Source organism: Truncatella angustata (assembly GCF_020726525.1).
Source record: "Truncatella angustata strain MPI-SDFR-AT-0073 chromosome Unknown BKA67scaffold_10, whole genome shotgun sequence".
In the NCBI taxonomy this organism is placed as follows: domain Eukaryota; kingdom Fungi; phylum Ascomycota; class Sordariomycetes; order Amphisphaeriales; family Sporocadaceae; genus Truncatella; species Truncatella angustata.
In genome coordinates, this window is record NW_025763390.1 from 2,185,430 (window position 1) to 2,213,020 (window position 27,591).

The 27,591-nt window shown below is 50.9% G+C and overlaps 5 protein-coding genes across 5 annotated transcripts; 2 read left to right on the forward strand and 3 right to left on the reverse strand.

Moving 5' to 3' along the window:
- Positions 1-2,553: 2,553 nt before the first annotated feature.
- BKA67DRAFT_664271 (uncharacterized protein) lies at positions 2,554-2,805 on the forward strand (the record flags this gene model as incomplete). Its single annotated transcript, XM_046108337.1, has 2 exons — positions 2,554-2,610; positions 2,671-2,805. 2 exons carry the CDS (start codon positions 2,554-2,556, stop codon positions 2,803-2,805), a joined length of 192 nt encoding a protein of 63 aa, XP_045952946.1.
- A 4,022-nt stretch (positions 2,806-6,827) lies between these two features.
- BKA67DRAFT_584297 (uncharacterized protein) lies at positions 6,828-11,371 on the forward strand. The gene is made up of 5 exons (XM_046104141.1): positions 6,828-7,627; positions 7,765-9,435; positions 9,510-9,532; positions 9,657-11,021; positions 11,077-11,371. Exons 1-5 carry the CDS (start codon positions 7,282-7,284, stop codon positions 11,182-11,184), a joined length of 3,513 nt encoding a protein of 1,170 aa, XP_045952947.1. The 5' UTR covers positions 6,828-7,281; the 3' UTR covers positions 11,185-11,371.
- A 1,013-nt stretch (positions 11,372-12,384) lies between these two features.
- On the reverse strand, positions 12,385-15,295 carry BKA67DRAFT_584303 (nuclear protein localization protein 4). Its single transcript, XM_046104142.1, has 3 exons — positions 14,888-15,295; positions 13,224-14,804; positions 12,385-13,168 (listed from the first exon to the last, which is right to left on the reverse strand). The coding sequence occupies exons 1-3, from the start codon at positions 14,969-14,971 to the stop codon at positions 12,800-12,802; spliced, it is 2,034 nt and encodes a 677-aa protein (XP_045952948.1). The 5' UTR covers positions 14,972-15,295; the 3' UTR covers positions 12,385-12,799.
- A 1,059-nt stretch (positions 15,296-16,354) lies between these two features.
- BKA67DRAFT_664274 (uncharacterized protein) lies at positions 16,355-18,663 on the reverse strand (the record flags this gene model as incomplete). Its single annotated transcript, XM_046108338.1, has 6 exons — positions 16,355-16,396; positions 16,520-17,014; positions 17,079-17,324; positions 17,376-17,724; positions 17,825-18,401; positions 18,492-18,663. 6 exons carry the CDS (start codon positions 18,661-18,663, stop codon positions 16,355-16,357), a joined length of 1,881 nt encoding a protein of 626 aa, XP_045952949.1.
- Positions 18,664-20,240: 1,577 nt separating this feature from the next.
- BKA67DRAFT_664275 (putative ATP dependent RNA helicase) lies at positions 20,241-26,948 on the reverse strand (the record flags this gene model as incomplete). Its single annotated transcript, XM_046108339.1, has 2 exons — positions 20,241-20,766; positions 20,821-26,948. 2 exons carry the CDS (start codon positions 26,946-26,948, stop codon positions 20,241-20,243), a joined length of 6,654 nt encoding a protein of 2,217 aa, XP_045952950.1.
- Between the last annotated feature and the right edge of the window lie 643 nt (positions 26,949-27,591).

The window sequence follows — 27,591 nt, forward strand, 5'->3', positions numbered from 1 at the left end:
GTTGATGCAGATTGCGGGGCATCCGGTTTCTGCCAGCCACTGATCTGTAGACTTGGTCCGAGCTTTGATTAGCTTATCAAGGACTAGTTCAAAGTGCCTGGACCTCACTCAATCCACAACACGCGAAATTTTTAGGCCGAGATTTTCAATCTTTACCTTCAAAAGCTTCTCAACTTTCTGCACTTTCTTCTTTCTTCCACATCACAACACAATACAATACTCTCATTTGGGTCTCAGACCACAGGCAACTCCTGATGCCCGGAGCAATTTGCTTCGCTGTTGTATCTACATGTACAGCATGTGATTGACACTGGTACGTCGCGATTCGTCACATAACTCAACTCATTGCTGTGATTAAGTCACTTTTGAACAATCCAATTCTTACAAAACCATGGGGATCCTTTAAGACTCTAGAATTACCCTGAGCAATCACCAAGCAACATCTTCAATTTGGTTAGTTGTCGAAGCACTCGCTGACTGAAAACAGACATCTAGGTTGTAATTTTGATTCTCTCGATGCGACGCTCCGAGTTAAAATCTTGAATTAAAAGGTTAGTCACCACTGCTCAGTCTATTTCCACCTTCACCAGCTCTACCTTTAGGGTAGGGTCTCCTTGAGTGATGATGAAAACCGACAACCCTAGGGATTCCTCATGCCGAATATACTATGTGGATTGTTTAGTTTCAGCCTTGTCTGACTTGGATCAAAAACTTTCATCTCGATTTGAAAAACAATGCTTGGATCAAATTGCTAACTGCTCCTCGCGCTCAGGTACATGATTCACATCCTCCAATCCAACACAACACAAATACATGATGAAAGTTTGAACGAACGGGCGGTCATATCGAATATCTGTGGCCTTCTTCCGTTAAAGCAGGGCGTACAAACCTTGTGGGAGGAGCGTCATAGTGACTTCTTGTTGAGAATTCGTCAGCTGATTGTGTCTCTTCACATTCTTTTGCTGTCTCTGGCGTCAAGATCTTTGCTGACACATTACTCATAGGTAAATTTAATCTTCCACTGCAAACCGGCACCATAAAATGATGAACATTATTCACACTGTTTGATCCTTTCTTCGGACTGGAAATGAACATCATAAACAAAATCTGATTTAATGAGGTATGTCTATGTTGTATGCCACTTTCTGAAGACTTCTGACTAATATCGCTCCAGCCTGAAACTAGCTTTCGCTACCTACTTCGATGAATATTGCATTCAGGAATTGTCACTGACGCTGAACGCTACAGGTAAATCCATCGCATTTTTTCATGCCCATAGGGGTACTTTACATGTAAGCGAGTTCCTCTCTCTTTGCCACTATCCCTATAGCCTTGAGGATGATCCATAATCCTGTCTTATCTACATTGCCTGATATCTTCAGTGACGAAACTCTTATCACCTTGGAGAACTGAAAGGCTTTCGAACAAATCGAAATAATGATGCTCAAGTAATATCTTGGCTAACTAGTGATATTCTAGCTACAATTATCAAGTAATGCATGTTTCTCCTACTTGCAGCTTCCATACGGCAATATTATCGCCTCGTTGTTACATAGTACATGAATCAAAAATCATTACCGTATTTTGTTCCAGTATGGATTTAACCAACCTTTGACATATGCATGTGACAGCAATTCATTTGTCCGCTGTTGGTTTTGACATGTTTTTCGAGCCGTCATCGCCCTTGAGGAAGGCCGCCTTGGCCGCGTCTGTTGACTTCGTACTAAGGTCTGCTCCATGCACTTTAATCTGCGCCCAACCCCGCGCTGCATCATTGATCCATAAGGACAAGGACTCTACCGCCATGCTAGAGGTCGCTTACCGAGCGCGATACACGGGGGTATTCTCCGTACTCCGATCTCCTCAATGTCTCGATAGCGGTTAACTCACATGATCTCATATGCGTCTAAAAGTACATGGCTGCTCCTCTAGACAGGCACAGGGAAGGAATTCCGACTTGACCTTGAACCACGATTTTGCGTTTTACCTTTCTTAGTCTGTATCAAGTCCACCTTCAGTCGACACTCGGCATTGCTTCCTGGTTCCCCAATAGCCCCAATCGATCCCCCACCATATGCGGCCTTGCAGATCGGGCTTCTCTCATTCGGCCACTCCTAGCATAGTCGTATGACCATCTTGTGATAGTGCTCGAGGAAGTACATCTCTCCAATGCTTGCACATGGGAGATGTACATCCTCCATGACGTGTCAATGTGCCAGACAGAGGTAGCACTACGGGATATCTGTGGGGTTCAGGGTCTCGCCCCGAACGAAGCTTTGAGCCGCTGCTTTATTGGTGAAGTCATAGCTCCTTGGAGACGACTAGATGGCAATACTCTGATTGGAGAATGAGCTGGTCATGTCTGATCAATCCATCTGCTTAGGAAGCTTCGGATTCATGGAGGATGCTCAGTGAGCTGTACATAAGAAGTCACTTCCCCCGCATGATAGTAATGAATTGGCTTAACCCAATATCTACCAACATTCCCGCCCAATTGAACATTGCAATAACCAATATCAGATCTCAGTATCTATCTTTTTGAACCCACTCAATATGGATAGCAACAAGGGCCCGACACAGGAAACCCCATCCACCTCGAGTAGAAGAAGAGTGCGTCTATCGATTCCAGCTGGTTGTGGCACGGCGGTCACTAACATACTTACTTCACAGAGTTCCGGCCCCGCCTTCGAGGGTCTGATGCAACATAAAAGAGGCAGTAGCGATCCCATGGCTGCCGCCAGACGCCAGAGCCTTAATGAGCAAAGGCCCCAAGCTGGCTTCTTCGGACAGATGTGGCACAAGTAAGTCCATCACTCAGGTTAACTCTTACATCTCGTACCATCCATGCCAACCATACAATACAGCTTCACTCGCGGCGAAAATCCTTCAAAGTAAACCAGAAACATATAACTTGAATGAAAAAGAAGAGATGTTTATGGGGGAATCGGAAATCACGGCGTTCATCAATGAAATTAAGAATACCTTTTGGCAAAGACGATCAGCTTTGACTGATGTGGCGTTTCGGCCCCGGCCTGTGTATACCATTTGTAGTGTTGCAGATTGTATGAATTAAAGCAAGTCCATTTTCAAGATGCTAAATCCGACGTAATAGTGAATTCCAAAGCAATATACTCTGATAATTAGCATGCTACCGCATGACGCATATATGACTTCAACTGTGACCAGACGTGGGTGAGAGACAAACCTATTCTGCTATCCACCGACGAGCTATGTCCTTACCAGCCGACAGAAGCGTCGCACATATAAGCAAATGCAGCATGGCGGGCACGGGCACGGCCTCTGCGCCAATGCCTCAGTTTCTTTTGGGTGATGCTTCATCATGCCGCCTGTGACCCAGCCCATTGAGTCGAAAATGACCGCTACAGCCATCAGTATCCGCTAGACATCCACTCCTGCATATCAAGATCAGCTGGGACCACATGGCTATCTCCTTTCCTTGGGAAGTAGAGCTAAGGTACTACGCAAGCGCAGCTTTAAGCTTCATCGGTGCTCAGATTCATCACCATGACGTGGGGCGCTTGATCTCCATCTTGGAGTACAACCGTGACGCTCGGCACCGAAAGCTTGAGCGGCTACAAGATGGCTATCTATGCTGGAATTGCATGTAAGATGCCTTGAATAAGAACCCATGCCGTGAACAGTTGGATATGACGAGTTCGGTCTTTGCCACAGTAATATAGATAGACACGAACATATTTTATAAAGAGCGAGCTCCAGTCGGACTATTAACAGGATAGGGCACAACACACCGCCTCATTAGGCTATCATTAAACAGCAATGTCAGGCTTGAATTTAAGCTATCCAGCTACTTGTATGGTAAGAGAATCCACAGGTATCCCTCTTGAACAGAAATCCCGCACCTGCTACCGTTCATTGTCGAAGATTTTGTCCGCCCATCCGTAAGGAAACTTTTCGAACCATGTTTCCGTGTACGAACTTCTATGTCTACAGATATGACATTTTTTGACCGAGCCGAGGGCTTTTGAAGACAAACCGTTGGCCGCTCGAAAGCGGATAGGTGTCTACTGAGAGACGCGACCAGCCCAGCCCCAAGAGTTAGCAACTCTATTTAAACACATCATGCTCCTGTCCTGCACCTCCTGAGATTCTCCTACTCGTAGAGAAGACGGACGGTTGTCGTAATGCAAGACTGGGTTCTCCTGGGCCGAGTCCCAGACGCTGGCTCCGGAGCATAGTCACCTCCGCCATCGCTCACGAATGCACATTGTTTGTATGTTTCTTGGCTGTAGTGCATCCGATCCGGCGTCCAGTGCTAACTATCGCGCTTATCTCCTTCAGAGAGAACCCAAGCATGAAGGCGACCAGCCTAAGTTTACTTCCGGCATCTAGAGACGTCCGGTATCCAGAGGCGTGCCCCGTTGCCGGAGTAATATTCCGACAACAAGGTGGTCTAACAACTCGGTCGGGCTCAAAGATTAACATTGATCGGCGTCAAATTCCGCTCAATGCCGCAGCCTATTATGGAAACCTGACGGTATATTCAGGAAGTCTGCTTTGACACAATGCTGTAAACGTGGCACTCCATCATTGGAAATCGCCAACCACGAATACAAGGGACCTGGCGTTCTCCTTCCAATCGGAGATAGTGTAGTCCAAAACACTAAAATCGTTGCTCTTTGGACAAGTTAATCCGCTGAGTATATCGCACTAGAATCGCCCATGGCGAGAGTAGCAGCCAAGACAGGACATTCGTAACAGAAGAATATAGCGGTCCTGGCATATGAATCGAGCACGGCTCCATGGCCAAAACATGGACATGGCAATCGGAAAGAGACCCTACGAAAACCGCACGCCACGCGATCCCCCATCTTTGATACAATTCACCAAAGGAGCAAAGGCAGTTTCAAGTCGTGCCCAGGACAACACGATCCAGGAAGGTACTCTTGCCTAGGATATGTCAGCACTTAGCTTGTCGAACTGGGCAGAAAAGCTCCTACGTGTGCAACGTGGCCAAAGATCCCAAGCCCGAAAACCTTGCAACGCCTATTCCAGATGCTTACTTGCTCGCTCAAGGGAAGGCAATGCTGCCGATGCCCCTATGCAAGATTGTCCGTAGTATTACATCGTCATTCGTTTGCTGTGGCCTGAATTCGCCAACCGTATCCTGGGATCGTATGCCTGTAAACTGCATGTTAGGACAAGTGGAGGAGTAGGGCGAGTCTGTGTAACAGAACATACCGAAATGACGAAAAGCGCCGTCTATCCATGGCAAAAATGCCAAACTCTATCGCGGGAATCCAGATTCATGCCTATCATTAGATTATCATGACATCGGTACCGTCATTGTGTTGCACCATGCAACCCCATAAGCCTTTCTACATAATCGTCATGCTCAGGACGCCATTGGTCGGGAATTTGAAACCTATTCCACGACCCAGTAGGCAGTTTAAACGTCTTGCCCAGGACGCCCAAATTCGGGCAACAGAATGAAAGACACAGGAACAGATTTGGCGCAGTGAACAGACTATACACACCTCGTGGACAACAAGCTTGCTTCGCGGCGTGTCCAAGGACTGTCACTTGACAGCCAGGAATGGGCGGGCACGTACATGATGTCCGGACTTACCAGGGCAGACGAGAGACGAGCAATAAGAGATTAGCCACTCGGAAGTAGGCCACCGAGCTTTGATTGTGTATGGAGAGCCCTGAAACATCACAAGCAGGAGCAGCCCTTGATGGGTTTGACATGCTCTGTTATTGAGTTGTTGCTTGCTTCATCGTCCTAGGACCGAAAGTGGAATGGGGTTGTTATTCATAGAAGCTAACTTAGGAACCAGATCCGCCCGCCCTTCACATGGCACCATTTTAAGCTGTCGAAGATTAGGTGGGGCATAGCGGTCCGTCCAATTTTCCGTCGATGCGCTCAATCACGTCGACTCTGAGCACGGCCATTAAAGATGCCTTACAGGGCTACCGTAAGTCAGGCACATGTGTACGAATAGGCGCATTGTCGTGGCTCATGACTTCGAAATGTTTCCTGATGGTCGTCTTTATAGTTCCTCGAGGATTGTTAAGACCGGCTATAAACTAAGATAGTCTGTTCTTCGGGCTTTGAATATATCTATGGCGCTCTAACTGTAGGGCCTAGGCTGTAGATTCTCGTAAGATTCGTGTGGTGATCCTGTGGAAACACAAACCGTCCGACAAACAGTCAACAAGCCTGTATAGCAACGAACTCGCGCTGGTATTTATCTAAGTCGACTATAATGTGACATCTTTCTGGTTGTGTGGGAAAACTGGGGCTGAACCGTTTTCACCTTGTGTTTACGTCAGTATTCGTAACAGCTGATTCGTGGATGCCCTGAAGCAGTATTGCATAGTAGACATGGTTGACTAATGAGGAAGGTCGAAGTCTTTGATGTCGAACTAATAGCTCCAGTTGAATGGAGCCTCCTGATTATACGGTACTTGATATTGTTCCTGCAGTACATAGATCACAAAACGAAGCGGAGTTTGTTGAACTCGGATATTGACGGATGTTGGCCTGCGATGAATGCACTATCGCAACCTGCGGCAATTTGATTGTCAGATTGTGATTCACTTTTTTTGGCCCAAGATTGTTGACTCCCCGACAGAGCTCCGATACTGGTCCGAAATGGTCACAACTCTGTAGATCTGGGGTATCACAATACTGCGTCATTTGGGTGGATGCATGCAAATTTTTGCTGCGATGGGAGTGCCATGCAGCCGGGCGGACAGGCCCATTCGAAGATACGCTGTAGTAAACCTAGTATAGTAGTGTTGATTGTTCAAGACGCAATTGGTTATGGCTGACGGCTGGGAGGACAAATTTTCTTTATTTTTTTTTGTCGCGGAACATGCATATGATATCCCCGCGACCGGTCCTAGATCGCAGGGAAGTCAGGAGCTCTAGTGGGTGTTTCCCACCTGCGCCAGGGCGGTTATGGCCTAGCGCACAGCATCTGGCGGGCCAATTCAAGAATTTTTCTGAGCATGTCCCTCATTGATATCTTATCGCTGCCCACCCGAAAATCCGCTACAGTACGAACTAGGGGACCCTACCGTAGGCGGTCGAGTCACGAACCTGCCGGCACCTGCATCTCAAAGATATTCTACTTCTCGACTCGACTCGACTCGACTCTTGCCAATCTCCTCCTGTAACTTTCAGACAAGGTCAATTGACTCCAGGAAGGGGCGCATCTGACATCAGATCTGTCGAGAGGCCCTTTAGTCCATAGCTTGGAGAACGTAGCTCTTACACAGCTGGCTACCATAGCTATGGCTTTCTCCACAAAGCTCGCCCATCGCGCACCCGCGGCCGTTCGCGGTGGACGGCGACTACCAACCGTCTTGCCTCGCAGGCAGTTGACCTCGACCAGCTTCCCTTCCCCAGCCTACACCAAGCTGGTCTCTGCCACCAGGGCCTCGCAATGGAACCAGAGGAGGAATTTCACAGCCTCGGCAGCCTGCTGCAACAGTGGTATTGCCCAGGAGGCTCCCAACCCCAAGGCCTACCTTGAGAGCGGTGTCATAAAACCCAAGGAGATGGTCGATGTCAAGAAGGTCCTTGTCATTGGTAGCGGTGGTCTTGCCATTGGCCAGGCTGGAGAGTTCGATTACTCAGGTTAGTGCACCTCCAATTTGCGCACACAGCCCAACCACGATTCGAGTTGGCGGTCAAGCGTGGGACGAGACGAGACGAGACGAGATGAGTCAGTGTACATCTCGCCATGAGCGGCGCTAACATGTTCTCTCATCAAGGTTCTCAAGCCCTGAAGGCTCTCAAGGAGGCCGGTGTCGCCTCTGTTCTTATCAACCCCAACATTGCTACCATTCAGACTGCCCACGTGCTCGCCGATGAGGTCTACTACCTCCCCGTCACCCCTGAATATGTCTCCTACGTTATCGAGAGGGAACGCCCTGACGGAATCTTCTTGTCCTTCGGTGGACAGACTGCGCTGAATCTGGGTGTGCAGATGCAGCGAATGGGTCTGTTTGAGCGTTACGGCGTCAAGGTGCTGGGTACCAGCGTTCATACCTTGGAGTTGAGTGAAGACCGAGACCTCTTTGCCAAGGCCTTGAACGAGATCAACATCCCCATTGCACACTCCATCGCTGTCAACACTGTCGATGAGGCTCTGGACGCTGCTGAGAAGGTCGGCTATCCCATCATTGTCCGAGCCGCCTTTGCTCTTGGTGGCCTTGGCTCCGGCTTCGCCAACGACAAGGAGGAGCTCCGCAACATGGCAGCTCGATCCCTCACCTTGTCGCCGCAGATTCTTGTTGAGAAGTCCCTCAAGGGCTGGAAAGAAGTTGAGTACGAGGTCGTTCGTGATGCCAACGACAACTGCATCACTGTGTGCAACATGGAGAACTTCGACCCCCTCGGTACCCACACTGGTGACTCCATCGTTGTCGCTCCCAGTCAGACATTGAGTGACGAGGAATACCACATGCTGCGAACCGCTGCCATCAAGATCGTTCGCCACCTTGGAGTTGTTGGAGAGTGCAATGTCCAGTACGCCCTGCAGCCTGATGGTCTTGACTACCGTGTCATCGAGGTCAACGCCCGCCTGTCTCGTTCATCTGCTCTGGCTTCCAAGGCCACTGGCTACCCTCTTGCCTACACTGCCGCAAAGATTGGTCTTGGCCACAGCTTGCCTGAGCTTCCCAACGCCGTTACCCGCACAACCACAGCCAACTTCGAGCCATCTCTGGATTACATCGTCACCAAGATCCCCCGATGGGATCTGGCCAAGTTCCAGCATGTCAAGCGTGACATTGGCAGTGCTATGAAGTCTGTGGGTGAAGTTATGGCTATCGGGCGAACTTTCGAGGAATCCTTCCAGAAGGCTATCCGACAGGTCGACCCCAACTTCCTTGGTTTCCAGGGAGACAAGTTTGACAACCTCGACGACGTCCTTGCAAACCCCACGGATCGCCGTTGGTTGGCTGTCGGTCAAGCTATGCTTCACGAGGGCTATACCGTCGACCGGGTACACGAGCTGAGCAAGATCGACAAGTGGTTCCTGTACAAGCTTCAAAACCTCGTCAACTGCGTTCGCGAGATGGAGGCTGTTGGTAGCTTGGAGAACATGAAGCGTGATCTTGTGCTCAAGGCCAAGAAGATGGGCTTCTCTGACAAGCAAATTTCCAAGGCCGTCAACAGTGACGAGAAGTCGGTCCGCGCACACCGTCTCGGCATGGGTATTCGCCCATGGGTTAAGAAGATCGACACTTTGGCTGCTGAGTTCCCTGCTGACACCAACTACCTGTACACCACCTACAACGCCAGCACGCACGACGTCACTTTCGACGACAAGGGAACTGTCATCTTAGGATCAGGTGTCTACAGAATTGGAAGCTCCGTCGAGTTCGACTGGTGCGCTGTATCTGCCACCCTAGCACTGCGAAAGATGGGAAAGAAGACTGGTAAATGAGCAGCCCCTTCCCCCAATCCACCTTTTTGGTTCTGATTAACTAACGAGTACGTTTTCGATATTTAGTGATGATCAACTACAACCCCGAGGTATGACTTTCCAAAGGCGCCATGACCGGCGTCGGATATTTCTTTTGTTGCCTCTAGAGGCAATCTCGAACCCTCTTTGTCCTCAGTTTGACTGAACAATACTAATCACTGATTACCACAACAGACTTACTCCACTGATTTCGACACCGCCGACAAGCTGTACTTCGAAGAGCTCAGCTATGAACGTGTCATGGATATCTACGAACTCGAGAATGCTTCTGGTGTTGTCGTCTCCGTCGGTGGTCAACTTCCTCAGAACATTGCCCTTCGCCTCCAAGAGGAAGGCAAGGCTAACGTCCTTGGTACTGACCCTAAGGATATTGACAAGGCCGAGGACCGACAGAAGTTCTCTGAGATCCTCGACAGCATTGGCGTCGACCAGCCTGCCTGGAAAGAGCTGACTTCAGTTGCCGAGGCTGAGAAGTTCGCCCAGGACGTCGGTTACCCCGTTCTTGTCCGGCCCAGTTACGTTCTCTCTGGGGCTGCCATGACTGTCATTCGAAGCCAAGGAGACCTCAAGGAGAAGCTTGAAGCTGCCAGCAACGTGTCCCCCGATCACCCTGTTGTCATCACCAAGTTCATCGAGGGCGCCCAAGAGATCGACGTCGACGGTGTCGCTTCCAAGGGCGAACTTATCGTTCATGCTATCAGCGAGCACGTCGAGCAGGCCGGTGTTCACTCCGGCGATGCCACCTTGGTCTTGCCCCCTACCAACCAGGACGAACGTACCATGGAACGCCTCAAGGAGATCGCCCAGAAAGTTGCCAAGGCCTGGAGCATCACCGGACCCTTCAATATGCAAGTAATTAAGGCTACCAACCCAGAGGGTGGTGAGCCTCTGCTGAAGGTCATTGAGTGCAACCTCCGCGCTTCTCGATCTTTCCCCTTCGTCAGCAAGGTATTGGGTACCAACTTCATCGATGTCGCCACCAAGGCTCTCGTCGGCCAAGATGTGCCTGAGCCCACTGACTTGATGGCCGCCAAGCGTGACTATCTTGCTGTCAAGGTTCCCCAGTTCTCCTGGACTCGTCTTGCTGGTGCTGATCCTTTCCTCGGTGTCGAGATGGCCAGTACTGGCGAGATGGCTTGTTTCGGTAAGGACCTCGTGGAGGCTTACTGGACTTCAATGCAGTCTTCCATGAACTTCCGTGTCCCCGAGCCTGGTGAGGGTATCCTCTTTGGCGGTGAGACCTCCAAGCCCTGGTTGACCACGATTGTGGATTACCTCTCACCCCTTGGCTACAAATTCTATGCTGCCGGCAATGATGTCAAGGAGTTCCTCGAGTCTTCAACCAAGGATAAGGTCAAGGTTGAGGTTATCGAGTTCCCCAAGGAGGACAAGCGCGCCCTTCGTGAGGTCTTCCAGAAGTACGACATCAAGGGTGTGTTCAATCTGGCTTTGGAAAGAGCCAGGACCACAACTGATGTTGACTACGTCATGCGACGAAACGCTGTGGACTTTGGTGTTCCGTTGTTCATGGAGCCCCAGGTAAGTTCCTTTGAAATTTGAATTTTTGCGACTCGCCGTGCTAACATCATTTTAGACCGCCATGCTATTTGCTCAATGTATCAGCGAGAAGCTCCCTCGCAAGGAGGGTATTCCTTCCGAAGTTCGCCGATGGTCGGACTTCATTGGCGGCAAGCCTCTGTAAATATCTTGGAGATTCGGTTCCGGTTCTAGAGAAAATATGTGCTTTCGCCTTACTAAATATCCGTCCATTCCATGGCCATGTTGGGTCGGGTTGCCAGGCGTTCATATGACGGTTTGCGACATTCTGGTGGTGGGCAATTTTGGGTCTGAAATTTTCATAGTGAATACCAAGCGAAGTGAAACTTGAATTTTTACAATTTTTGTCTTGTCCCTTCTCGCATTTAATTCTCTCCAATCTTACGTTCGTATCATTTCGAGCAGGAGACTCCTCTCAGCAAGTATTTTGTAGAAAATGTGTCTGCCCATAACTGACCCGGGCAAGCTAGTTTTTCTTTTTCTAAATTTTTTATTTAAAAAATGATCTTCTTTGTAGACGACTGTTATGAATAGACGTCATTCGTCCTGCAACACAAACACAGCGCATTCATCACGCCCCTCCGCGATCAGACAGTAGCCTCCATGCTGCTTCACCAATCTTAACACTCACGGAAAGCTCTTTGGCCTTGAACACACAACAGTCATATCACTTCATCTCCATACCTTTCGTTGGCCGAAACAGAATAAGCGAGCCTAATCTCGTCGTCTGCGGCTTTGGGTCGTCAGATCCTCCTTTGCTGGCACAACAATGCACCCACCAAGACATGTTTGATGTTACGCTATGCTACATCCCCCATTCTAGCGGATAGTTAGCGACCTCCTGTGCACATGCTTATGACGACAAAATCGTCAGACCAAGGCATACGCATCAGTCTGTCATTTCGAGGTCTAACCACCATCGTTTCAAATCCTTATACCAGAGGGATTTCCTCCCTGTCATTACAACATGCGTTGTCTCTCCCCTCCAAAGACACACCAGCTAGCTTAGAGCCAAAGGCGCCTTTAGTACCGATCTCTACCGTTTTCAGAGATTCACATGTTCATACAGGCAATGTGAAGCCATCGCTGGAACCGGCAGTTTTGAATGGTTCGGGCACAATGATGGGAGACATATGTCAAACTCTGAGCTGGGGTTAGTTAGCGAGCTTGAAAAATAACGCCAGCAGGACAGGCTAGGTATCGTGTTTGAACAGTCTTAGAAGAGAAGGAAGTTGATCTTGAACTCGTTGTGTTGGTACCTTGATAGATAGACGGCACATAACAGCGCATTTTGCCCATGGCATTTCATACTTTGGATTCTCCCCCCCCCCCCCCCCCCCCTGTTACTCCATCCAGTGTCTGTGATCGGTGTTATTTCACAGATCTGTGGTCTTTTGCATATCGAAGGATAAAATTGATGGCCGCGTGCTAATCGTCGCCTAGCACGTGGGCATGGGATGATAATTCCATGACTTGGCTCATTTGGGCTACTCATCAATCTGGGTTTGATGTGTTTATATAACCAGGTCAGCGCTATGAAATTGGCTTTGATGCCGGTTATGCCTTTTCTCTCCTTGAACGCCATGAGGATGCAATTCCTTGCACACTAGTATCTACCTCCGCGCGTATTCGCGCGATGCAATTACCTTGATGCGCACCTTGCATGCTAATCTATGCCACGTCTCAGCACCCCGATGTCTCAGAAACGCCGTTCGCCAGTTGGACAAGGGAAAGTTCATGTCCATTCAAAGGTTTAACCTCTACAACTCGGTATGCGGCACAGGGATCGGGCGGGGGCGGCTCTTCCCATTTTGTTGGCGATTACCGCTCAGCCTAAGGGCAGCAAAACGCTTAGCGTCTGGTTCATCGTTTGCAGAAGTTGCAGCAGCAAGGCCACTTGTCGTGGCAGCAGAGACACCACGACCATTTGCTGGGGAATTGGGAGAGTTGGTGTCATCGACCCCGCCTCCACTGGGCTGGCGAGGACGCTTCAAGCTGTGCGAAGGAATGTTCTCACCAGTCGATTGTATGATAGCCTCTAGTGTCTGCCAACCAGGCGTGGAGAAGAGCTGATACGTGTCTGCGAGGTCACGGTTCGTAGCGACCTTGCATAGAAGTGCCTCCTCCTCCTGTTAAGACGGTTAGTAGCAGCTTCGCAAGCGTTGGGAACGTGTAAGATCCTACCTTTGACAGCACGCCTAGGTTATGGATGAAGCAGAGCAAATGAAAATTGGAGAGCTTTTGTTGGCCATCTGTGGTCTTGAGGGCCTTGGCAACGGCACCAGGTTGCTGGCTCTCGCCCATGATCTCACGATTCTCGATGGGGAAGCCGGCGTCCTTGAAGACGGGATTGGATTCAGTTGGGAAACCGTGCGTCAAAGTGACGAAGAGATACTCGACCGGGAAGGCTGGCTTCGCGTTTTCCTGTACATTGGCACCGTATTCGTTAATCTTGCGGAAAAAGACTTCTGGTATAAATCTTGTCCGACTCCTGGAGCTGTCGTCTTCCTCTTCTTCCTGCACGAGCATGACAGTGGGGTCAGCCGAGGGTTCGATGACATTTGCCCGAACCATTTCCACGGCCTCTAGTGACGCTTGGTAGGCCGAGATGGCAATCTGACCCGTCTCGTCGCCGGATATTATGCACGTGACGAAGTTTGAGCCATAGATCCCCGTGTCGCTCCACTTGGTCGGCTTCGGGTGTTGTGCCTGCAACCTTGCAGCATAGCAGACCTCGAGTGAGGAGAGGAAATATGAGTCGGCGTGTCGTTTGCAGACAACGGAGCCGTCGCCTGCGCCCGAATCGAGTAGGTCGGTGAAGATGGTACCGACGGGCTCCAGACCACAAAGCTTGGCAACAGCAGTGATGTCGGCCTCGTTCTCGAAAGGGTTCATGGAGATACCGTCCGACTCATCGACCTGCGGCACCTCATAGATGGCCTCCACCACAGCTTTGATGCCCAGCGGAACCTCGGTGTACTCCTCGTAGTGTCCGTACAGGAGCCCGACTCTCTGACAACCGGTCTTTCGCCAGGCATCGATGAATGTGTTGACTAGGTCAAAGGTTGCAAATTCGACGTGGTCGACGGCGCGCCAAGTCTGGGGTTGCAGGATGATGGAGCTGGGCTGGCACTTTGTGCAGATACCGTCGGGCCAGGCTGGATGTCCAGAGGGGCAGTCGGATTTGACTCTGAAGTAGGGCTCGTTCAATGGCGGTATGAAGGAGCTTCCGAGCTCTGGCTTGTTGGTGGCGGAGTTGATCTTGCGCAGGTATGAATGGAAGGACAGGTACTTGATCTTCTTCTCTTCGAGGTACTGGGGATTGAACGGATCGAGGGGCATGCAGAAGTCGCACATTCCCTTGGGGCCGTGCTTGCACATCCTGTCGCGACCCCTCGGGATCTTGCCGTCTTTCTTGTCCAGGCGATCATCCAAGGCCGACTGTTTGACTACCTCCCATGGGTTCTTGATGAGGACAGGCTCCTTTCCTATTGGCTGGGGTTTCAAAGCGACATGGTCGGTTGGCAGTATGGGTTTGCCATTGAGTCTGTTGGAAGGGGCCGGGGCGGGGCCGTTGGACTGGCTGGCGTCGGTCGCTTCACTCCTGTGGTCGTAGGAAAGGAAGATGAGGTCGCCGTGCTTGAGTCCTATCTGACTGAGCTTGAACTTGGCGATTTCCACCAGACGTTTGCGCTCGCCACCGGTAGGCGAGTTAGACATGGCGATGGTTTCGGGGTCGACGGTGGCAGGCAACTCGTTGACGAGCTACTCTGCAGTCAGTAAAGGGAAAAGGGCCAGGAAAGGAGAGCAAAGCAAAGAAAAGAAGAGGGTAGGGGTTCCAAGCTCACGATGCGGCCCAGATCACCAAAGGTGTCACTGGGCTCAATAGTGACCCTCTTCATGCCATCGGGCCCTCGAAGTCGCAACAACATGTTGGGCGATGGTGGCAGGGGGTGCCTCTGTGTGTGTATGTGTGTGTGTGTCTGTGCGTGTGTCTTTGATGTTATGGTGATGGGTGACGGCGACTGCTGGTGGTGGTGTTGGTGGTGGTGATGGTGGTGCCGAGGAGGTGGGGGGACGGTGCAGGTCGACAGTGAGGAACAATGCTCTGTTCCGTTCTGTCCTGAAAGTATATCCTATGCGTAGATGGGTTGGAAAGCGCCGGCGACGTTTAGAAATTGTTCTCTGGAGGGGGTGAAGATGGGCAGTGAGCTGCAATCCCGTACATTGGTTCCATACGCTGCATTCATTGCATTACATACAGGTAGCTTACCTTAGTTAGCCTCAAGTGGGGAGCTTTCAGGCGCTGACTTGAATGACGTGGGCGTCCGCTCAGAAGTCCGCCACACCCTCTGATTGGCTCAAAGCCGCCATTCTTAGGCTGTGTATACTAATTATGTACTGTACGCCGGATGCCACTGTGTATATGTGCGGTAGGCATTTCAGATTGAATGCAAGCTTCGCTGGGGAGGCTGTATACATACGTTACCTGCCACGTGTGTAACAACCAATTGCTCATCGTCTCGTACCGTTAGATTCATATGCATTCCCTCTTTCCGTAGCAGCAGGCAGGTGCTCATCTAATACTGGGTTAGTGGTAACCCAGCACGTATCCGTAAGTCAGTCGCCTGCCCGGCAATCTCCCGGCCCTTCAATACTGCCGTCGCAAGGACCAATATCATAATGCATGCATCCACACTGGAAGCTCCCGGTCATGCGCTGTTGCAACACGAGAGAAGCCATGCAACTGCAACTGCAAATGCAAGCCACGCCACAAAAATATCCTGAGAATGACTTTTATTGCGAACTTGATATTGTCAAACTATCGAATTTCCTTGGAATACGCCTGAGCAAAACCACACGACCTCCAGAAACCCTCGCGCGTCGTCCTCATGAAGCCAATCCCCCGGCAGTGTTGCCAGTATGCTTCACCAGTCTGTATGAGCCCCTTTACTTCCATCGCCAGATCAGGTTTGCTCCCAATCCCGCCGGAAGGGCAACCATCCTGCAAGACTTGTGGCTAGACCTGCCAAAATATGGAACGCTGCCATTCCTGCTGCTCCACGGCCTCTCGTTGCCCTGGTACACATGAGAGAGTACCGCTATAGTACATGAAAAAAACACAAAACCCGGGCACCCTTTGTGTCTAATAGAAATAGATGCCAGCCATTTGCTCCTGGCTGAATGGCTCTGTGCAACAAAGGACGCTTGCCGTGCACTGCCTCATCAAACCATGATAACGATATAATGCCGTGCCAAACCACACCAGAATCTTCACCGTCTTCGCCCGGAACCTCGGAACGTTGGCGTCCACTCTAAGCAGCCGACTCGACGGTAGATGGCTCACCGGAGGCAGTCTATTCCCATGTTAGTCCCTGGTCGCCGACTTCTTCTTCAACGCATAGCCTGTTGAAGAAGATGAACAAAAAAAAAACCACCCGGAAGATGAAAAAAAGGCGAAAGAAAAAAAAAGGGCTTACCTCTTCGGTTGGCTTCTCACCAGCTGGTGGGGATCCTGCCTTCTCCTCAGTCTTCAACGTTTCCTTGGTCTCGTCCTTTTCTCCCGACTTTTCTTCCTTGGTCGCTTCCTTGGAACTTTCGCCAATGCCCACGCCGTTGACGCCATTTGTGACCTCCTTGATCTCCTTTGAATCCCCAGAAGTGCCGTTGACTCCATTCGCCGGTGCGGCCTCTTGCGGTTGCTCGGTAGCTAGAATCTTATTCCACTTTTCCAGCAGCGCTTGCGACCGTGGCTTGAAGTTGAACTCGGCCTCCTTGGGGATTTCGCCCAGCTTCAACATGGCTTTCAATACCTTGTTGATCTTGGTGACGCGGATGATGTTGGCCTCCAAATCTGGGAAAGCCTCGAGCTTGCCGAGGTATTCCGACATATTTGGCATATCCGACTCCTTGATCTGGGCGTCCTTGTTGAGGAGTCCCTTTTGGAGCCTGTGCCGCAGGAACAGAATTTCTTTCTAATCATCTAGTTAGCAGCCCTCTCTTACGTCCGAGAACATTGCACCACCCGAAAGATCTTACCTCCTTGCGCTGGTGCTTCTCCTCTGGTGTGAGCTCAGGCTCCTTGGGCGCCGCCTCCTTCTTCGTCTTCTCGCCGTCGGTTTCCTTTGCCGCCTCCTTCGCAGGTTTGGACGACTTGGACTTGGCCTTGGTAGCCTTGGTGGCGGCCTCCTTGGGCGATTGCGCACCGTTGGTGGCGGTCTTCGGGGTGGCGGATGTGGTCAACTTGATCTTTGGCTTCTTGACAGATTCGGAGCGCTGTGGAGTCTGTTGAGTTCATCAGTTCAGGGTCAAATAGGCGAGTGTGAAAATACTAACGGCACCCTCGTCTTCCGCCTTACGTTTCTTGGTGGCTTTGCTTCCATCTGACTCTTCACCTTCCTGAACATCGGCGTCAGGCATCTCGGTGTCGTCGTCTTCGGTGGCTTTAGGTTCACTCTTCTTGGTTGTCTTTTCCTTCTTGGCACGGGCTCGCGCTGCCTTTGCCTCTGCCTCGGCTATCTTGGCCTCTTGGAAGTCAAACAGAACCTGCTTATAGTGCTCGATGTTGTTCTGCTCCTTGGCTAGGTGATGCGCGGCCGCAAGGTCCTTGCGCATCTTGGGAGTAACGAGATCTACGACAACGTCGGGGTCGAGGTCATCGAGGTCTGTGTTGCGAGTCCATGAGCTAGGTGGTAAAAGTCAGCAGGATGATGACGAGAATGATCGGGTGCGTGCGAACAAGCAGCTACGCCTCGTCACCTCACGGAAAGGGGTTGGGAGCTCACAATTCGTTGGTCTGTAGATACATGACAGGATAAGTCCTGTCAGCAGCCTTCTTGCCACCGTCAGCATAGTCATCGCGGTAAGTGCCGTCGGGGCGAGCAGCGGTGACAGGTCGGGAGTTGATCATGTTCTGGGGGAGCATCTCCTCGTCGCAAACAATAACAGGCCACGGGGGGAAGCCCTTGAGTCTTGCGAAGAAGTGATCACCCGGCTTTGCGTCGAGGTGCAGGATCTTGGCCATTGACTTCTTCTTGTTCAGCTTCTTGCCCGTGCTTGCCACGGCGGATTTCCTCCGGTTCTTGCTGGCTGGTGTAGACTCTGCTGCCGGAACAGCAGTGCTGTCTCCGTCGGCCATATCGGCGGTTCCCTCTTCCGTTGCCGGCTTGTCCTCGGCGACAGCAGCAGCAGCAGAGGACCCGTGCTCCTCTGATGGCTTGTGTTCCGCGTCGGGTTGCGCCTCAGGCTTGGACTCCTCGCTCTTCTCGGCGGGCTCGGAAGGCTTCTCAGCTGATTCAGAGGCGTCCTTCATATCGACGTCAGCGTCAGCAGCTGGCTTCTCGTCTGCTGCATTCTTGGGTTCTGTCGAGGAGGATGAAGATTGTTAGCTTCTGGTCTGAAGGGAGAAAATACAAGGACGCGCAGGGCGTTGCACGACCACGTGGTCCTTACCTGAGGCAGTAGCAGGCTTGTCCTCCTTCTCGGTGGCGGGTGCTTGCGCATCGTCGGCCTTCGCGTCAGCGGCAGGCGCAGCGTCGGAAGCATCAACAGCAGGAGTAGGCGCGCTCGGCTCTGAGGTCTCAGGCGCCTTCTGCTCGACGGGCGCGGCAACGTCGTCAGACATGTTGTTGTGTTGTGATGGTGGATGGTTGAAGTGACAATGGACGCGACGATTGGGGGTGTTTAGTGCAGTGTATGTGATGGATGAAATAAAGTTGCTTGCAGAAAGTTGCGTAGTTGTGGAGAGTTTTGGTCGCAGCGACGCGAATGGAAGCGAAAGCTGCCAGGTGTGGTCCACTTCTGGAAGCTCGAAAGCTCAAAGCGTGTAAATGTAATACTAAGGCGGATTGCGGGTCAAAAAATTAAAACAAATTGACCTCGAGTCAAGCCCTCGACGCGCCGCCCGTTCGGTACAGTACGGAGCAAGGTGTAATGTATCTGTATCGATATCGGTATCGGTAGAGATATTGATATTGGTATTGGTATAGGAAGTACGAGGTCTACGTGTGATGTATGTAATGTAATGTAATGTAATGTAATGACCTCGTTCCCTCTAATCCGTACGGGATACTCTAATTCGAATATGAGCAGAGATAATTTTTTTTTGGGCTCGAACCACGATGGAGTGATGCTGCAATTGGATGCCACTCTGTCGTGTGTTTGGCTGGGATGACGGAAACAAAGGACAAAATTGGGAAAGTCAGAGGTCACGGTCGATCACAGTTTATGGAGCGAAATCTCGGCGAAGGAATAGTTTGGCTGGCTGGTTTTTGATTGATCGATCGATTGGCAATGGATGCTGGCTGGAGTATTGAAAGAGTGGGGTCACGTGGCAGAGTTAGATGCTCAAGATTGCCCTGAGGCGTCCGCAGGTAAGGGTACGAGAGAGTAGGCGACAACCACCAACGCACCCACGCTTCATCCGATCTAGGCATCCTTGGCCGGACGCGAGAGCGTTCCTGGCCCTCGTTGGTCTACCAACAACATCGGAAGGCCATCCAACCATTGACTTGCCTTTTTGCCCCCCATCATGAACACCTCGTCTTTCGTGGTCTGACTCCCAAGGCATATTGAGTCGCGACTACTCTAGAGTCTCACAAACGCCCACTTAACTCCATCTTCACCACCCAAGCTCTGCACAACTCCTAATTTGGCGTAGCAACTCGGTGAATAGTCCAGATCCTCGTCCTGTAGAATTTCGGGCTATTTAGGCACCGCTCGCCAAATTGCCTTTTTCGCCGAATTGGGCCTATACTGTTGTTGTAGTGTGGTCATGGCCGTCTCCCAGCCACGGCTCTCGGCATCGCCACCCGGCTTCCGTGCTGAGACTATCGCCATCGTTGCGTAGATAGCATCCAGACAGCCTTGAGATGGCCAGTATCATGAGCCTTCCAAGCCATAGTGGCTTTGTCCAGAATATGGACACCGAGTGATTAGTATGGGACGAAAATGGTCACCACGTACACTTACCCCAGAACAAAACAAAACAAAAACCACAACTTCGGAGAGTCCATCACAGTGGCGCACGGCCTTGGGATGTGCGTCGACAACGCCGTCAAATATCAATCAACTCCAAGCTGTCCATTATGCAATGTCTTTCAGGGTCCTTCGATGGCCCTGCTATTGAGTACAGTAAGCGTGATATACACAAAAAGTTTGATTCGCACCTTGTACGACAACCAAGAACGCCTATCCCCATATTTATTCACTGTCTTCCTCATCTTCATCGACGTCCATGCTCTCGCCCGCCGTAACGGAGAATGTCGGTTCTTGATCAACTCCAGAGTAGCTGTCGCTCATCAAGAATAGCTTCAAATCGTGTTTCCCAGGCGATGGCACGGTATACTCGAGCTTGACCTTGAGTTGGCGCCCAATCGTGACTCGTTTAATCGCAAGTAGTGTCTTCGTGCTCTCCTCACCCACCACGAGCCACCAATTCTCCAATTTCTTGGTTGGGTAAAATGGCGCGTGCACAGTGGTGTCCACTTCCTCGTCCTCGTCAACCTCACGGTCAATCTGCACATTCAAGTATGCAGGCTCGCCAGCGCGGATGTCATCCTCGTCGACGAGCTCAAAGTTGAGGGTCAAGTCGGGGTATTTATTGTTCGTGAAGTTAGCTGCCTCAGCCAATTGTTTCTGCGACAGACCCAGCCGCTTGATCAGAGTGCCATAATTCGGGTTCTCCTCTGGGTTCATCGACTCCATGAAGTCATAGATATCCTTGATTCTGTGACATAAGAAGTTAGCGTCGTCGTTCCTGAACGGATACACTGGTACATACTCGAACTCATTTGCCACCTTGATCACCTCTGGCGTGAAATGAGGTATCTGCTTCAAGGGGCTATCACGGTCCCACATAGCCTGAACGACCATCTGGGACATCTCCATGGCATTCATAGCGTTCAGGTAGCCCTCTGAGGACAAGACATCCACCGTGGCGCTAAGTAGGCTGAGTACCTTGGAGATGATCATCTCTTGATCTTTGGCTAAATCGATTGGCAACTGCATCCGCGAGAAGTGAGCTTGTAGAAGGACGAATGCCTTGAAGTGAGGCGAGTCGTAGACTGGCTCGGCCATCTTGACTGGTACCCTATCGTAGATACGTCGTAGCAAGCTTTCTTCGTGGCGCCGAATTTGGATGGATTCAAACTCAGTAGCTGACGTTATGATTTCAAGAATGCCCTTCAGCTTAGTCTTCTGGCTGAGTGACAGCAGGAATGTCTGCATCGTGATATATGAGATGTTATAATATGCAGCGATCATGGCAGCATTCTGCGGTGCCACGGACCCGTCGTCCTCATCAAAGTCAATGATCTTCGACTCGGTCAGTTCCTTGAGAGTTGTTTCTACAAGGTCGGAAAGATATGCATTGAGTGCGTCCGCATCTTTACTTGGCAAACTGTAATAGCTGGGATTGGCTAGGAGTCGACGGTAGAAGTACGTAAAGGTGGTCCAGTTGATTGCGTCTTCGCCAGACTCGATCATCTTGGTGCTGACTTCAGTAACGAATGCATCGTGCACGAAGTTCTGGAGATGAGACTCAACCGGAAGTGCTTCGTTCAAGAACTTCTTGAAATATTCGCGTCGAGTAGTCGGCACCATGAGTACGCCACGCGCTCTTCCATCATCCGCGGACTTCAAAGCCTTGCCGAACATTTGCAGAACTTCGCTGAGTGGGTAATCAATATAGCGATGCTCGCGACCTTCGAAGTATTGTGTGCCCATTACGACAACAAGATGTGCTGTGCAATCCAGTTCCCAACAAACATCACGAGAAGCAACAAGAACCTGAATGGCACCCTTGTTGTAGAGATGTTTGACGATCCTCTTATCGCTCTGGCTAAGAGCCTCGTGATAGTATCCAACACCATGAGACAATGCTTCAGCTAGAGCTTCTTCATGAACGCGCTCCAGGAGTGGTTGCAATTGCTCAGGGTCAACATGTAGGAATCGATCTTCATCATCGTCAGCCAGGCATGTTGCCAGAATGTCGCGGGCAGTAGATCTTGTCTGCTTTCGACTAGGCACGAAGATCAAAGCAGGCTGAGCACTGGACATCTCAGTGATGGCTAAGTAAGTCGGCTTTGCCATCGCGAGCATCAGTGACGGAAAATGAGGGATGGAGAAGGATTGAATGCGGAGCTCCAGCGGCACTGGGCGAGCATGCGGACTGAAGTTGTAAATGTCCTTCTTTTTGGCATCTATCCATTCTCCGAGATCTCTTGCATCAGCAAGTGAAACACTTAGACCGACAATCCGTATGTCCAACTCAGCTTGGGTACGAATGTAATGCATACGAGAGACGATGATCTCGTAGATGTAGCCCTGTTGGCCGCCAAGTAGGTGGAGCTCATCTGCGATAAAGAGCTCAACTGTTAGGATGTTCTTCCGTCGTTGCCATTGGCGTGACAAAATGTCCCACTGTGTTGGCGTGGCCAAGATCAGATCTCCCTTCTCAAGGAGTTTCAAATCAGTTGTGGTTTCGCCGGTCAACTTGACAATTTCTTTGCCGCCCCGGAGGTGACCGAGTCGCTTTTGCCAGTCTTGAAGGCGTACATCAATTTGTTCTTGGTACGGCGCAATATAGACAGCACGCCCATATTCTTGCTTGGCCCAATGCCTCAGGATCGCAAACTCGGCACATACGGTCTTTCCACTACCAGTAGGTGCGCCAACGAAGACATTGTCGTCGGTGGTGTAAAGTGAGGTGAAAGTCTGGGTTTGAATCTTGTTAAAATAAGTCCAGTCTTCGTAGATCGCAGCATAGTCCTTGGCCTTCAACGCAGCAACCGGCAAGGGTTGCAGGTCCAGCAATTGAGTATGAGGCGGGAACTTTTGTGGCAGGATGAGCTTCTGGAACGACACAGGGAGTCTGGTCTCTGAATGCATCCATCTATCTGATATCACTGATATGAAGTAGTTCGGCGGCATAGGCTCGGTGATGGGGACAGTGAAGTCCACCACGTGCTCATTGGACTCTGACATGGCGTAGTCCTTGCGTAGCAAAAAGGTGTCGTAGAATAGAACATCTTCACCATCGCAGTCCTCGACCATAATCCAGAAGCTCTCCGCAGTTCCATGCAGGGCGTCATCCCACTCAAAATTTGGAGTAATGCTTAGCTCTACGCGAAGCAAGGAACGTGTCATCGGCTGAGCTGATGCTTGAATCTCAACTCGTGGAAATTTCGAAACAAGTTCACAGACCTTCTTGCCGTCACGTGGTAGACCGAGGAGCTGACCCATACGGGGAGGGTCAAGGTCAAAGAAGCTCGTCCATGGCACATCGATTCTTTCGGCCTTTGCCACGATATGCCGCTCGTTGGGCTTCATCGGAAATTGGCGGAGCGGCGTCATCGTCGGCCACATACGCTTTTCAGCCATCTTGCAAAGGTCAAGAGCAGTCTTGCAGACGCTCGCCCAGCCCTTCTGCAAGGTGATCTCGAAAATGGCACGGAGGATACGACCAGCGGATTGCGTGACATATACCATATCAGCCATCAAAGCTAGACCGTCAAGCTTGAGGCGCGATATGTATGCTTGGAGTAGGACGTTGATTTTGGCCATAGGCTCTTCGATGCTTTCCTTAACGGGGATGGGCACTCTTTGAAGCAGTTTTGCGAGCTCAACCTTTTCGTCATTCCTGACCGGAATGTATTTGAACTCTGAGCTCTGGGAGAAGACCCTGAACAGCTCAATGGTAGTAATTGACGGCTGGATGAGCTTATTGTAGGTGTCCATAGACCCATGAGTGATGTAATAGTGCGACGAGATCCTGCCAAGTTCAGTTGCCTTCATCTTGCCGGTCTTCTCATCGTAAGTGATCAGGTTTGTCTTCTTCAACACAGCAGCAGCTGAATGGATCAAGTCCACTCGCTTTTGTTCTAGTGCCTCATCGTCTTCGTAATCAGCACCGACGCTATAGAGGCCAGGTGAACGAAGCATTCGTACGAATAGATAAGTGTATCCTAGCCACTCGACACCCTCGTCTCTCGTCCGAACGTTGCCCAACACAATCTCGGCATTCAGGTTATCCACAAGTTTGCTGGCAAATTGAGACTCTATGGGCAATTGCTGATTGAGCAGCGAAAGGTAATATTGCATTTCACTCTGTGCCGTGATGATAATACCTTCACCATACGTGTCGTATTGAGGTCGACCGGCGCGTCCAAGCATCTGCAGGACATCTTGGGGGCTAAGCTCTACCCAGCTGCCTTTCTCAGGCGAGTAGACTGAGGTACCCTTGATGATGACGGTGTGCGCGGGTAAATTGACACCCCAAGCGAGGGTGGCTGTACAGACAAGCACTTGAATGAGGCCTTTCTCGAAGAGGTCTTCGACATCCGATCTGTCGAGACGACTCATACCAGCATGATGTATACCAAAGCCGTAAGGGAGAAGATCCTTCAACTCCGCATCGGCAGCATTCTCAGCGGACTCCTTCAAGACTGCCGTAGCACCTGAATCGTGTCGAATTATTTGGTTGATGGTTTCCATTTCCAAAGCCTTGTCGCGGACATACTTGGCCGTTTTTGCCGTCTCCTTTCGAGAGTGGACGAAGATAAGCATCTGGTTGTTATTTTGACCCACGTGCTCTATGACTTTGTTGTATGTGATGTCGTTCATGGTTTTCAGCTGCTTGATGGCTTTTCGGTCTGTAACTCCAATAAACTCTTGTTTCAACGGGCAAGGACGGTATGTACCATCGAAGTGGAACAAGTCCTTCTGCACATCAACTCGCAAAAAGCTGGCTACATCCCTGTAGTTGGGCAGAGTGGCTGAGAGACCCACTATCCTTACCGGATCTCCAGTCTGCTCCGTCTTTCGAATTGTTCTGCTGACAATACTCTCTAGAACAGGGCCACGATCATCGTGCAGAAGATGAATCTCGTCAATAATGATAAGGCGGACGAGGTTCGTATAGGTCAGGTCCGTGGCTTTTCTCGTGATGACGTCCCATTTCTCTGGTGTGGTCACAATGATTTGTGTTTCCGAGATCTGCTGCTTCGTGAGCTGGCGGTCACCCGTCAACTCAGCGACTGTGATGCCATAATCTGCCAGACGCTTGCCGAAGTTACCGACTTGCTCTTGTACAAGGGCTTTCAGTGGGGCGATGTATACGATCTTGAACGAGTCCAGGTCGATGTCTCCTGTTTTGGGATCCCGGTGCTTGCCGATTTCTCGCAGAATGGTAAGCATAGCAACGTTTGTCTTTCCAGAACCGGTGGGAGCACAGATCAACATGTTGCCATCGTCTTGGAAGGCTGAAGGATAGCACTTTGACTGAATCTTGTTCAAGGATTTAGCTCCAGATGCGCTGAAAGGTACTCTTGACCATTCCGGCATATCCCCGACGGGAATGTTTTGGTCGGCCGGATCATTGCGCCTCTTGGGTGGAGGAACATGAATCTCTTCGTACCCCTTGAATGTCCGCTTTGTCGAGCCCTCAGGCAATCTAACTTTTGGATTTGTCATCAAGTGATTTCCTTGATCGAATATAAGGTTTTCGAGGTTGATGAGTTTGCGCGGCTGCAAACCACCAACAAGCTGGCCGTCGGCACGCTCAGCCTTGGGAGCAGCGCCCTCGGTAAAGGCTGCTGGGACATCAATGTCCATCTTGATCTCCATTTTCTTCTGGCCAGATATGGATTTCTTGCCGCTAAGTTCGTCTAGAATCCACCGGACGCCTTCCGATGCCATTTCGCGTTGGATCACCCCTCGGGCCTCCTCATCTTCGGCTTGCGCTAAGCGTGTAAGCCAAACAATCTTTTCCTGGTTCTGGATGAGCTTCTGCACGACCTCATGATGCTCATAATCGAAGAGCTCCATTAAATCGTTCTCGATCTCTCGGAGCTGCTTCTCCTCACCACCCTCCTCGTCGGGTTCCCCAGAAAGGATGTGGAGGGCCGATCTAGTCTTGTCGTGTTGCTCGTGCTCGTCAGGATACAGTTTACCAATCTCTCGTTGCAACCAGTACCTGTCGATGTCGCGTGCCGGAATCCAATTTCGCTCCTTCTTCCGTTCGGACCCTTTGGCTTCCAAGGGACCGGCGTCAATGACCATTTCGTCCCCATCGGCCAGACCTGCTGACTCCTCGTCACGATCTTGCCCAGCTTCGCCAGCGCCTGCGCGTTCCTCGATTCCAGGCATATCTTCCTCGTCGCCTGCCTCGTCATCTGAGGATTCTTCGCGAATCTCGTTGACCATTTCATCCTCGTCGTCCTCGTCGTCAAAGACCACAGCGACACCCTGGCGGTCATCGAGCTCTGCGTCGTCGTCGCCGGCGCCGGCAGCATCCTCCATTTCCTCGTCGTCTTGGGCATCATAATCTGTGATTTTCTTTCCGAGGTTCACCAATTCGTTGAAGTCCTTGGGGTTTAGTGTGGTACCCAAGATATCGTCGATCTCCCTCTTCTTGTCGATATCCTTGACATCATCGTCCTTCAGATACTCCAAGACGACATCGGCGGCGCTCACAACGACCTCATTTGGAACGTCGCCTAGATGCCGTGCGGCAATTGTCAGGATGAACTCGTAGGTTTGCCTGGTGGCAGGTGTTCGGGGTCGGTATCTGAGATCTTCAACGAGCAGATCGGCTTGGCCCAGAATGCCAGTGCCTCTAGTCTGGGTAGGGCCAGCTTTCCTCCGCTGCTCTCGTGCTAGAATGTCTGCGCCTTCCTGAACAGCTCCTCTCTCTATTGTCGGGCCGGTAGCCTTCTTCTGCTTGGGGGCCGCTTCACGGGCAACACGGCCTCCCATGTCCTGGATGCTCAGGCGACCGGCGAGCGACTCGGGGTCGCCAGTAGCCTCATCGGATCGCCTGGTGATGAAGCGACGATCCGCCTGGAGGACCAGGTTGGACATGGCCGAGTATTTGTACTGGGACACATCGCGCGCGTGGTTGTCAGCCATGTTGACGGTTGTTTGCTGGATTATGGCGGGCGCCGCTCTGCGTGGTGGTGGGGGTTGAAGGTAGAGGTGCCGACTGTGTAGTTCAGATGGCGAGGCGCCTCCTTCGTGTCGGGACTTATGCCAAACGCATCTGAGGGGTATTCCCAAGCCCTTCGACGCTCTCGAAATAACAACTGTCTCAAGTGGGGAAGGGGCCGCGCTGCCAGAGGATAAAAAGTTGCACTGGCTGGTCGTTGCCTTGTTTTGTCTGAAGCTTGATGATGCTTGAGCTATTGGTAGAAATTTTGGTTGCAATGGTTCACACTCATGTGGCGCAAAAGCTCGCCAAAAGCTAAGCTGGTCTAGTTCAACTGCGCGCCACAATAATTCACAATAAAGAAACGCGCTACAGCACATAACCTAAGTTAATACTCCGTATTGCATGGGCGGCACCCAAAAGACAAGACGGTACCCGATTGGCTCAATCTTGGGTGCATACAAGTATTGTCCAAGAGGAGCTTCTCAACATCCAGCGCGTCTCATCCTCGATTCCATGAGGCTTTGTCGGCCTCCATGCAGGGAGGAAATTTGCCAACAGCCTGTGCAGCTTGAATATAAAATCCACTCAATTCGTACGGCCGAGTCTGCCATTTGACAAGATTGA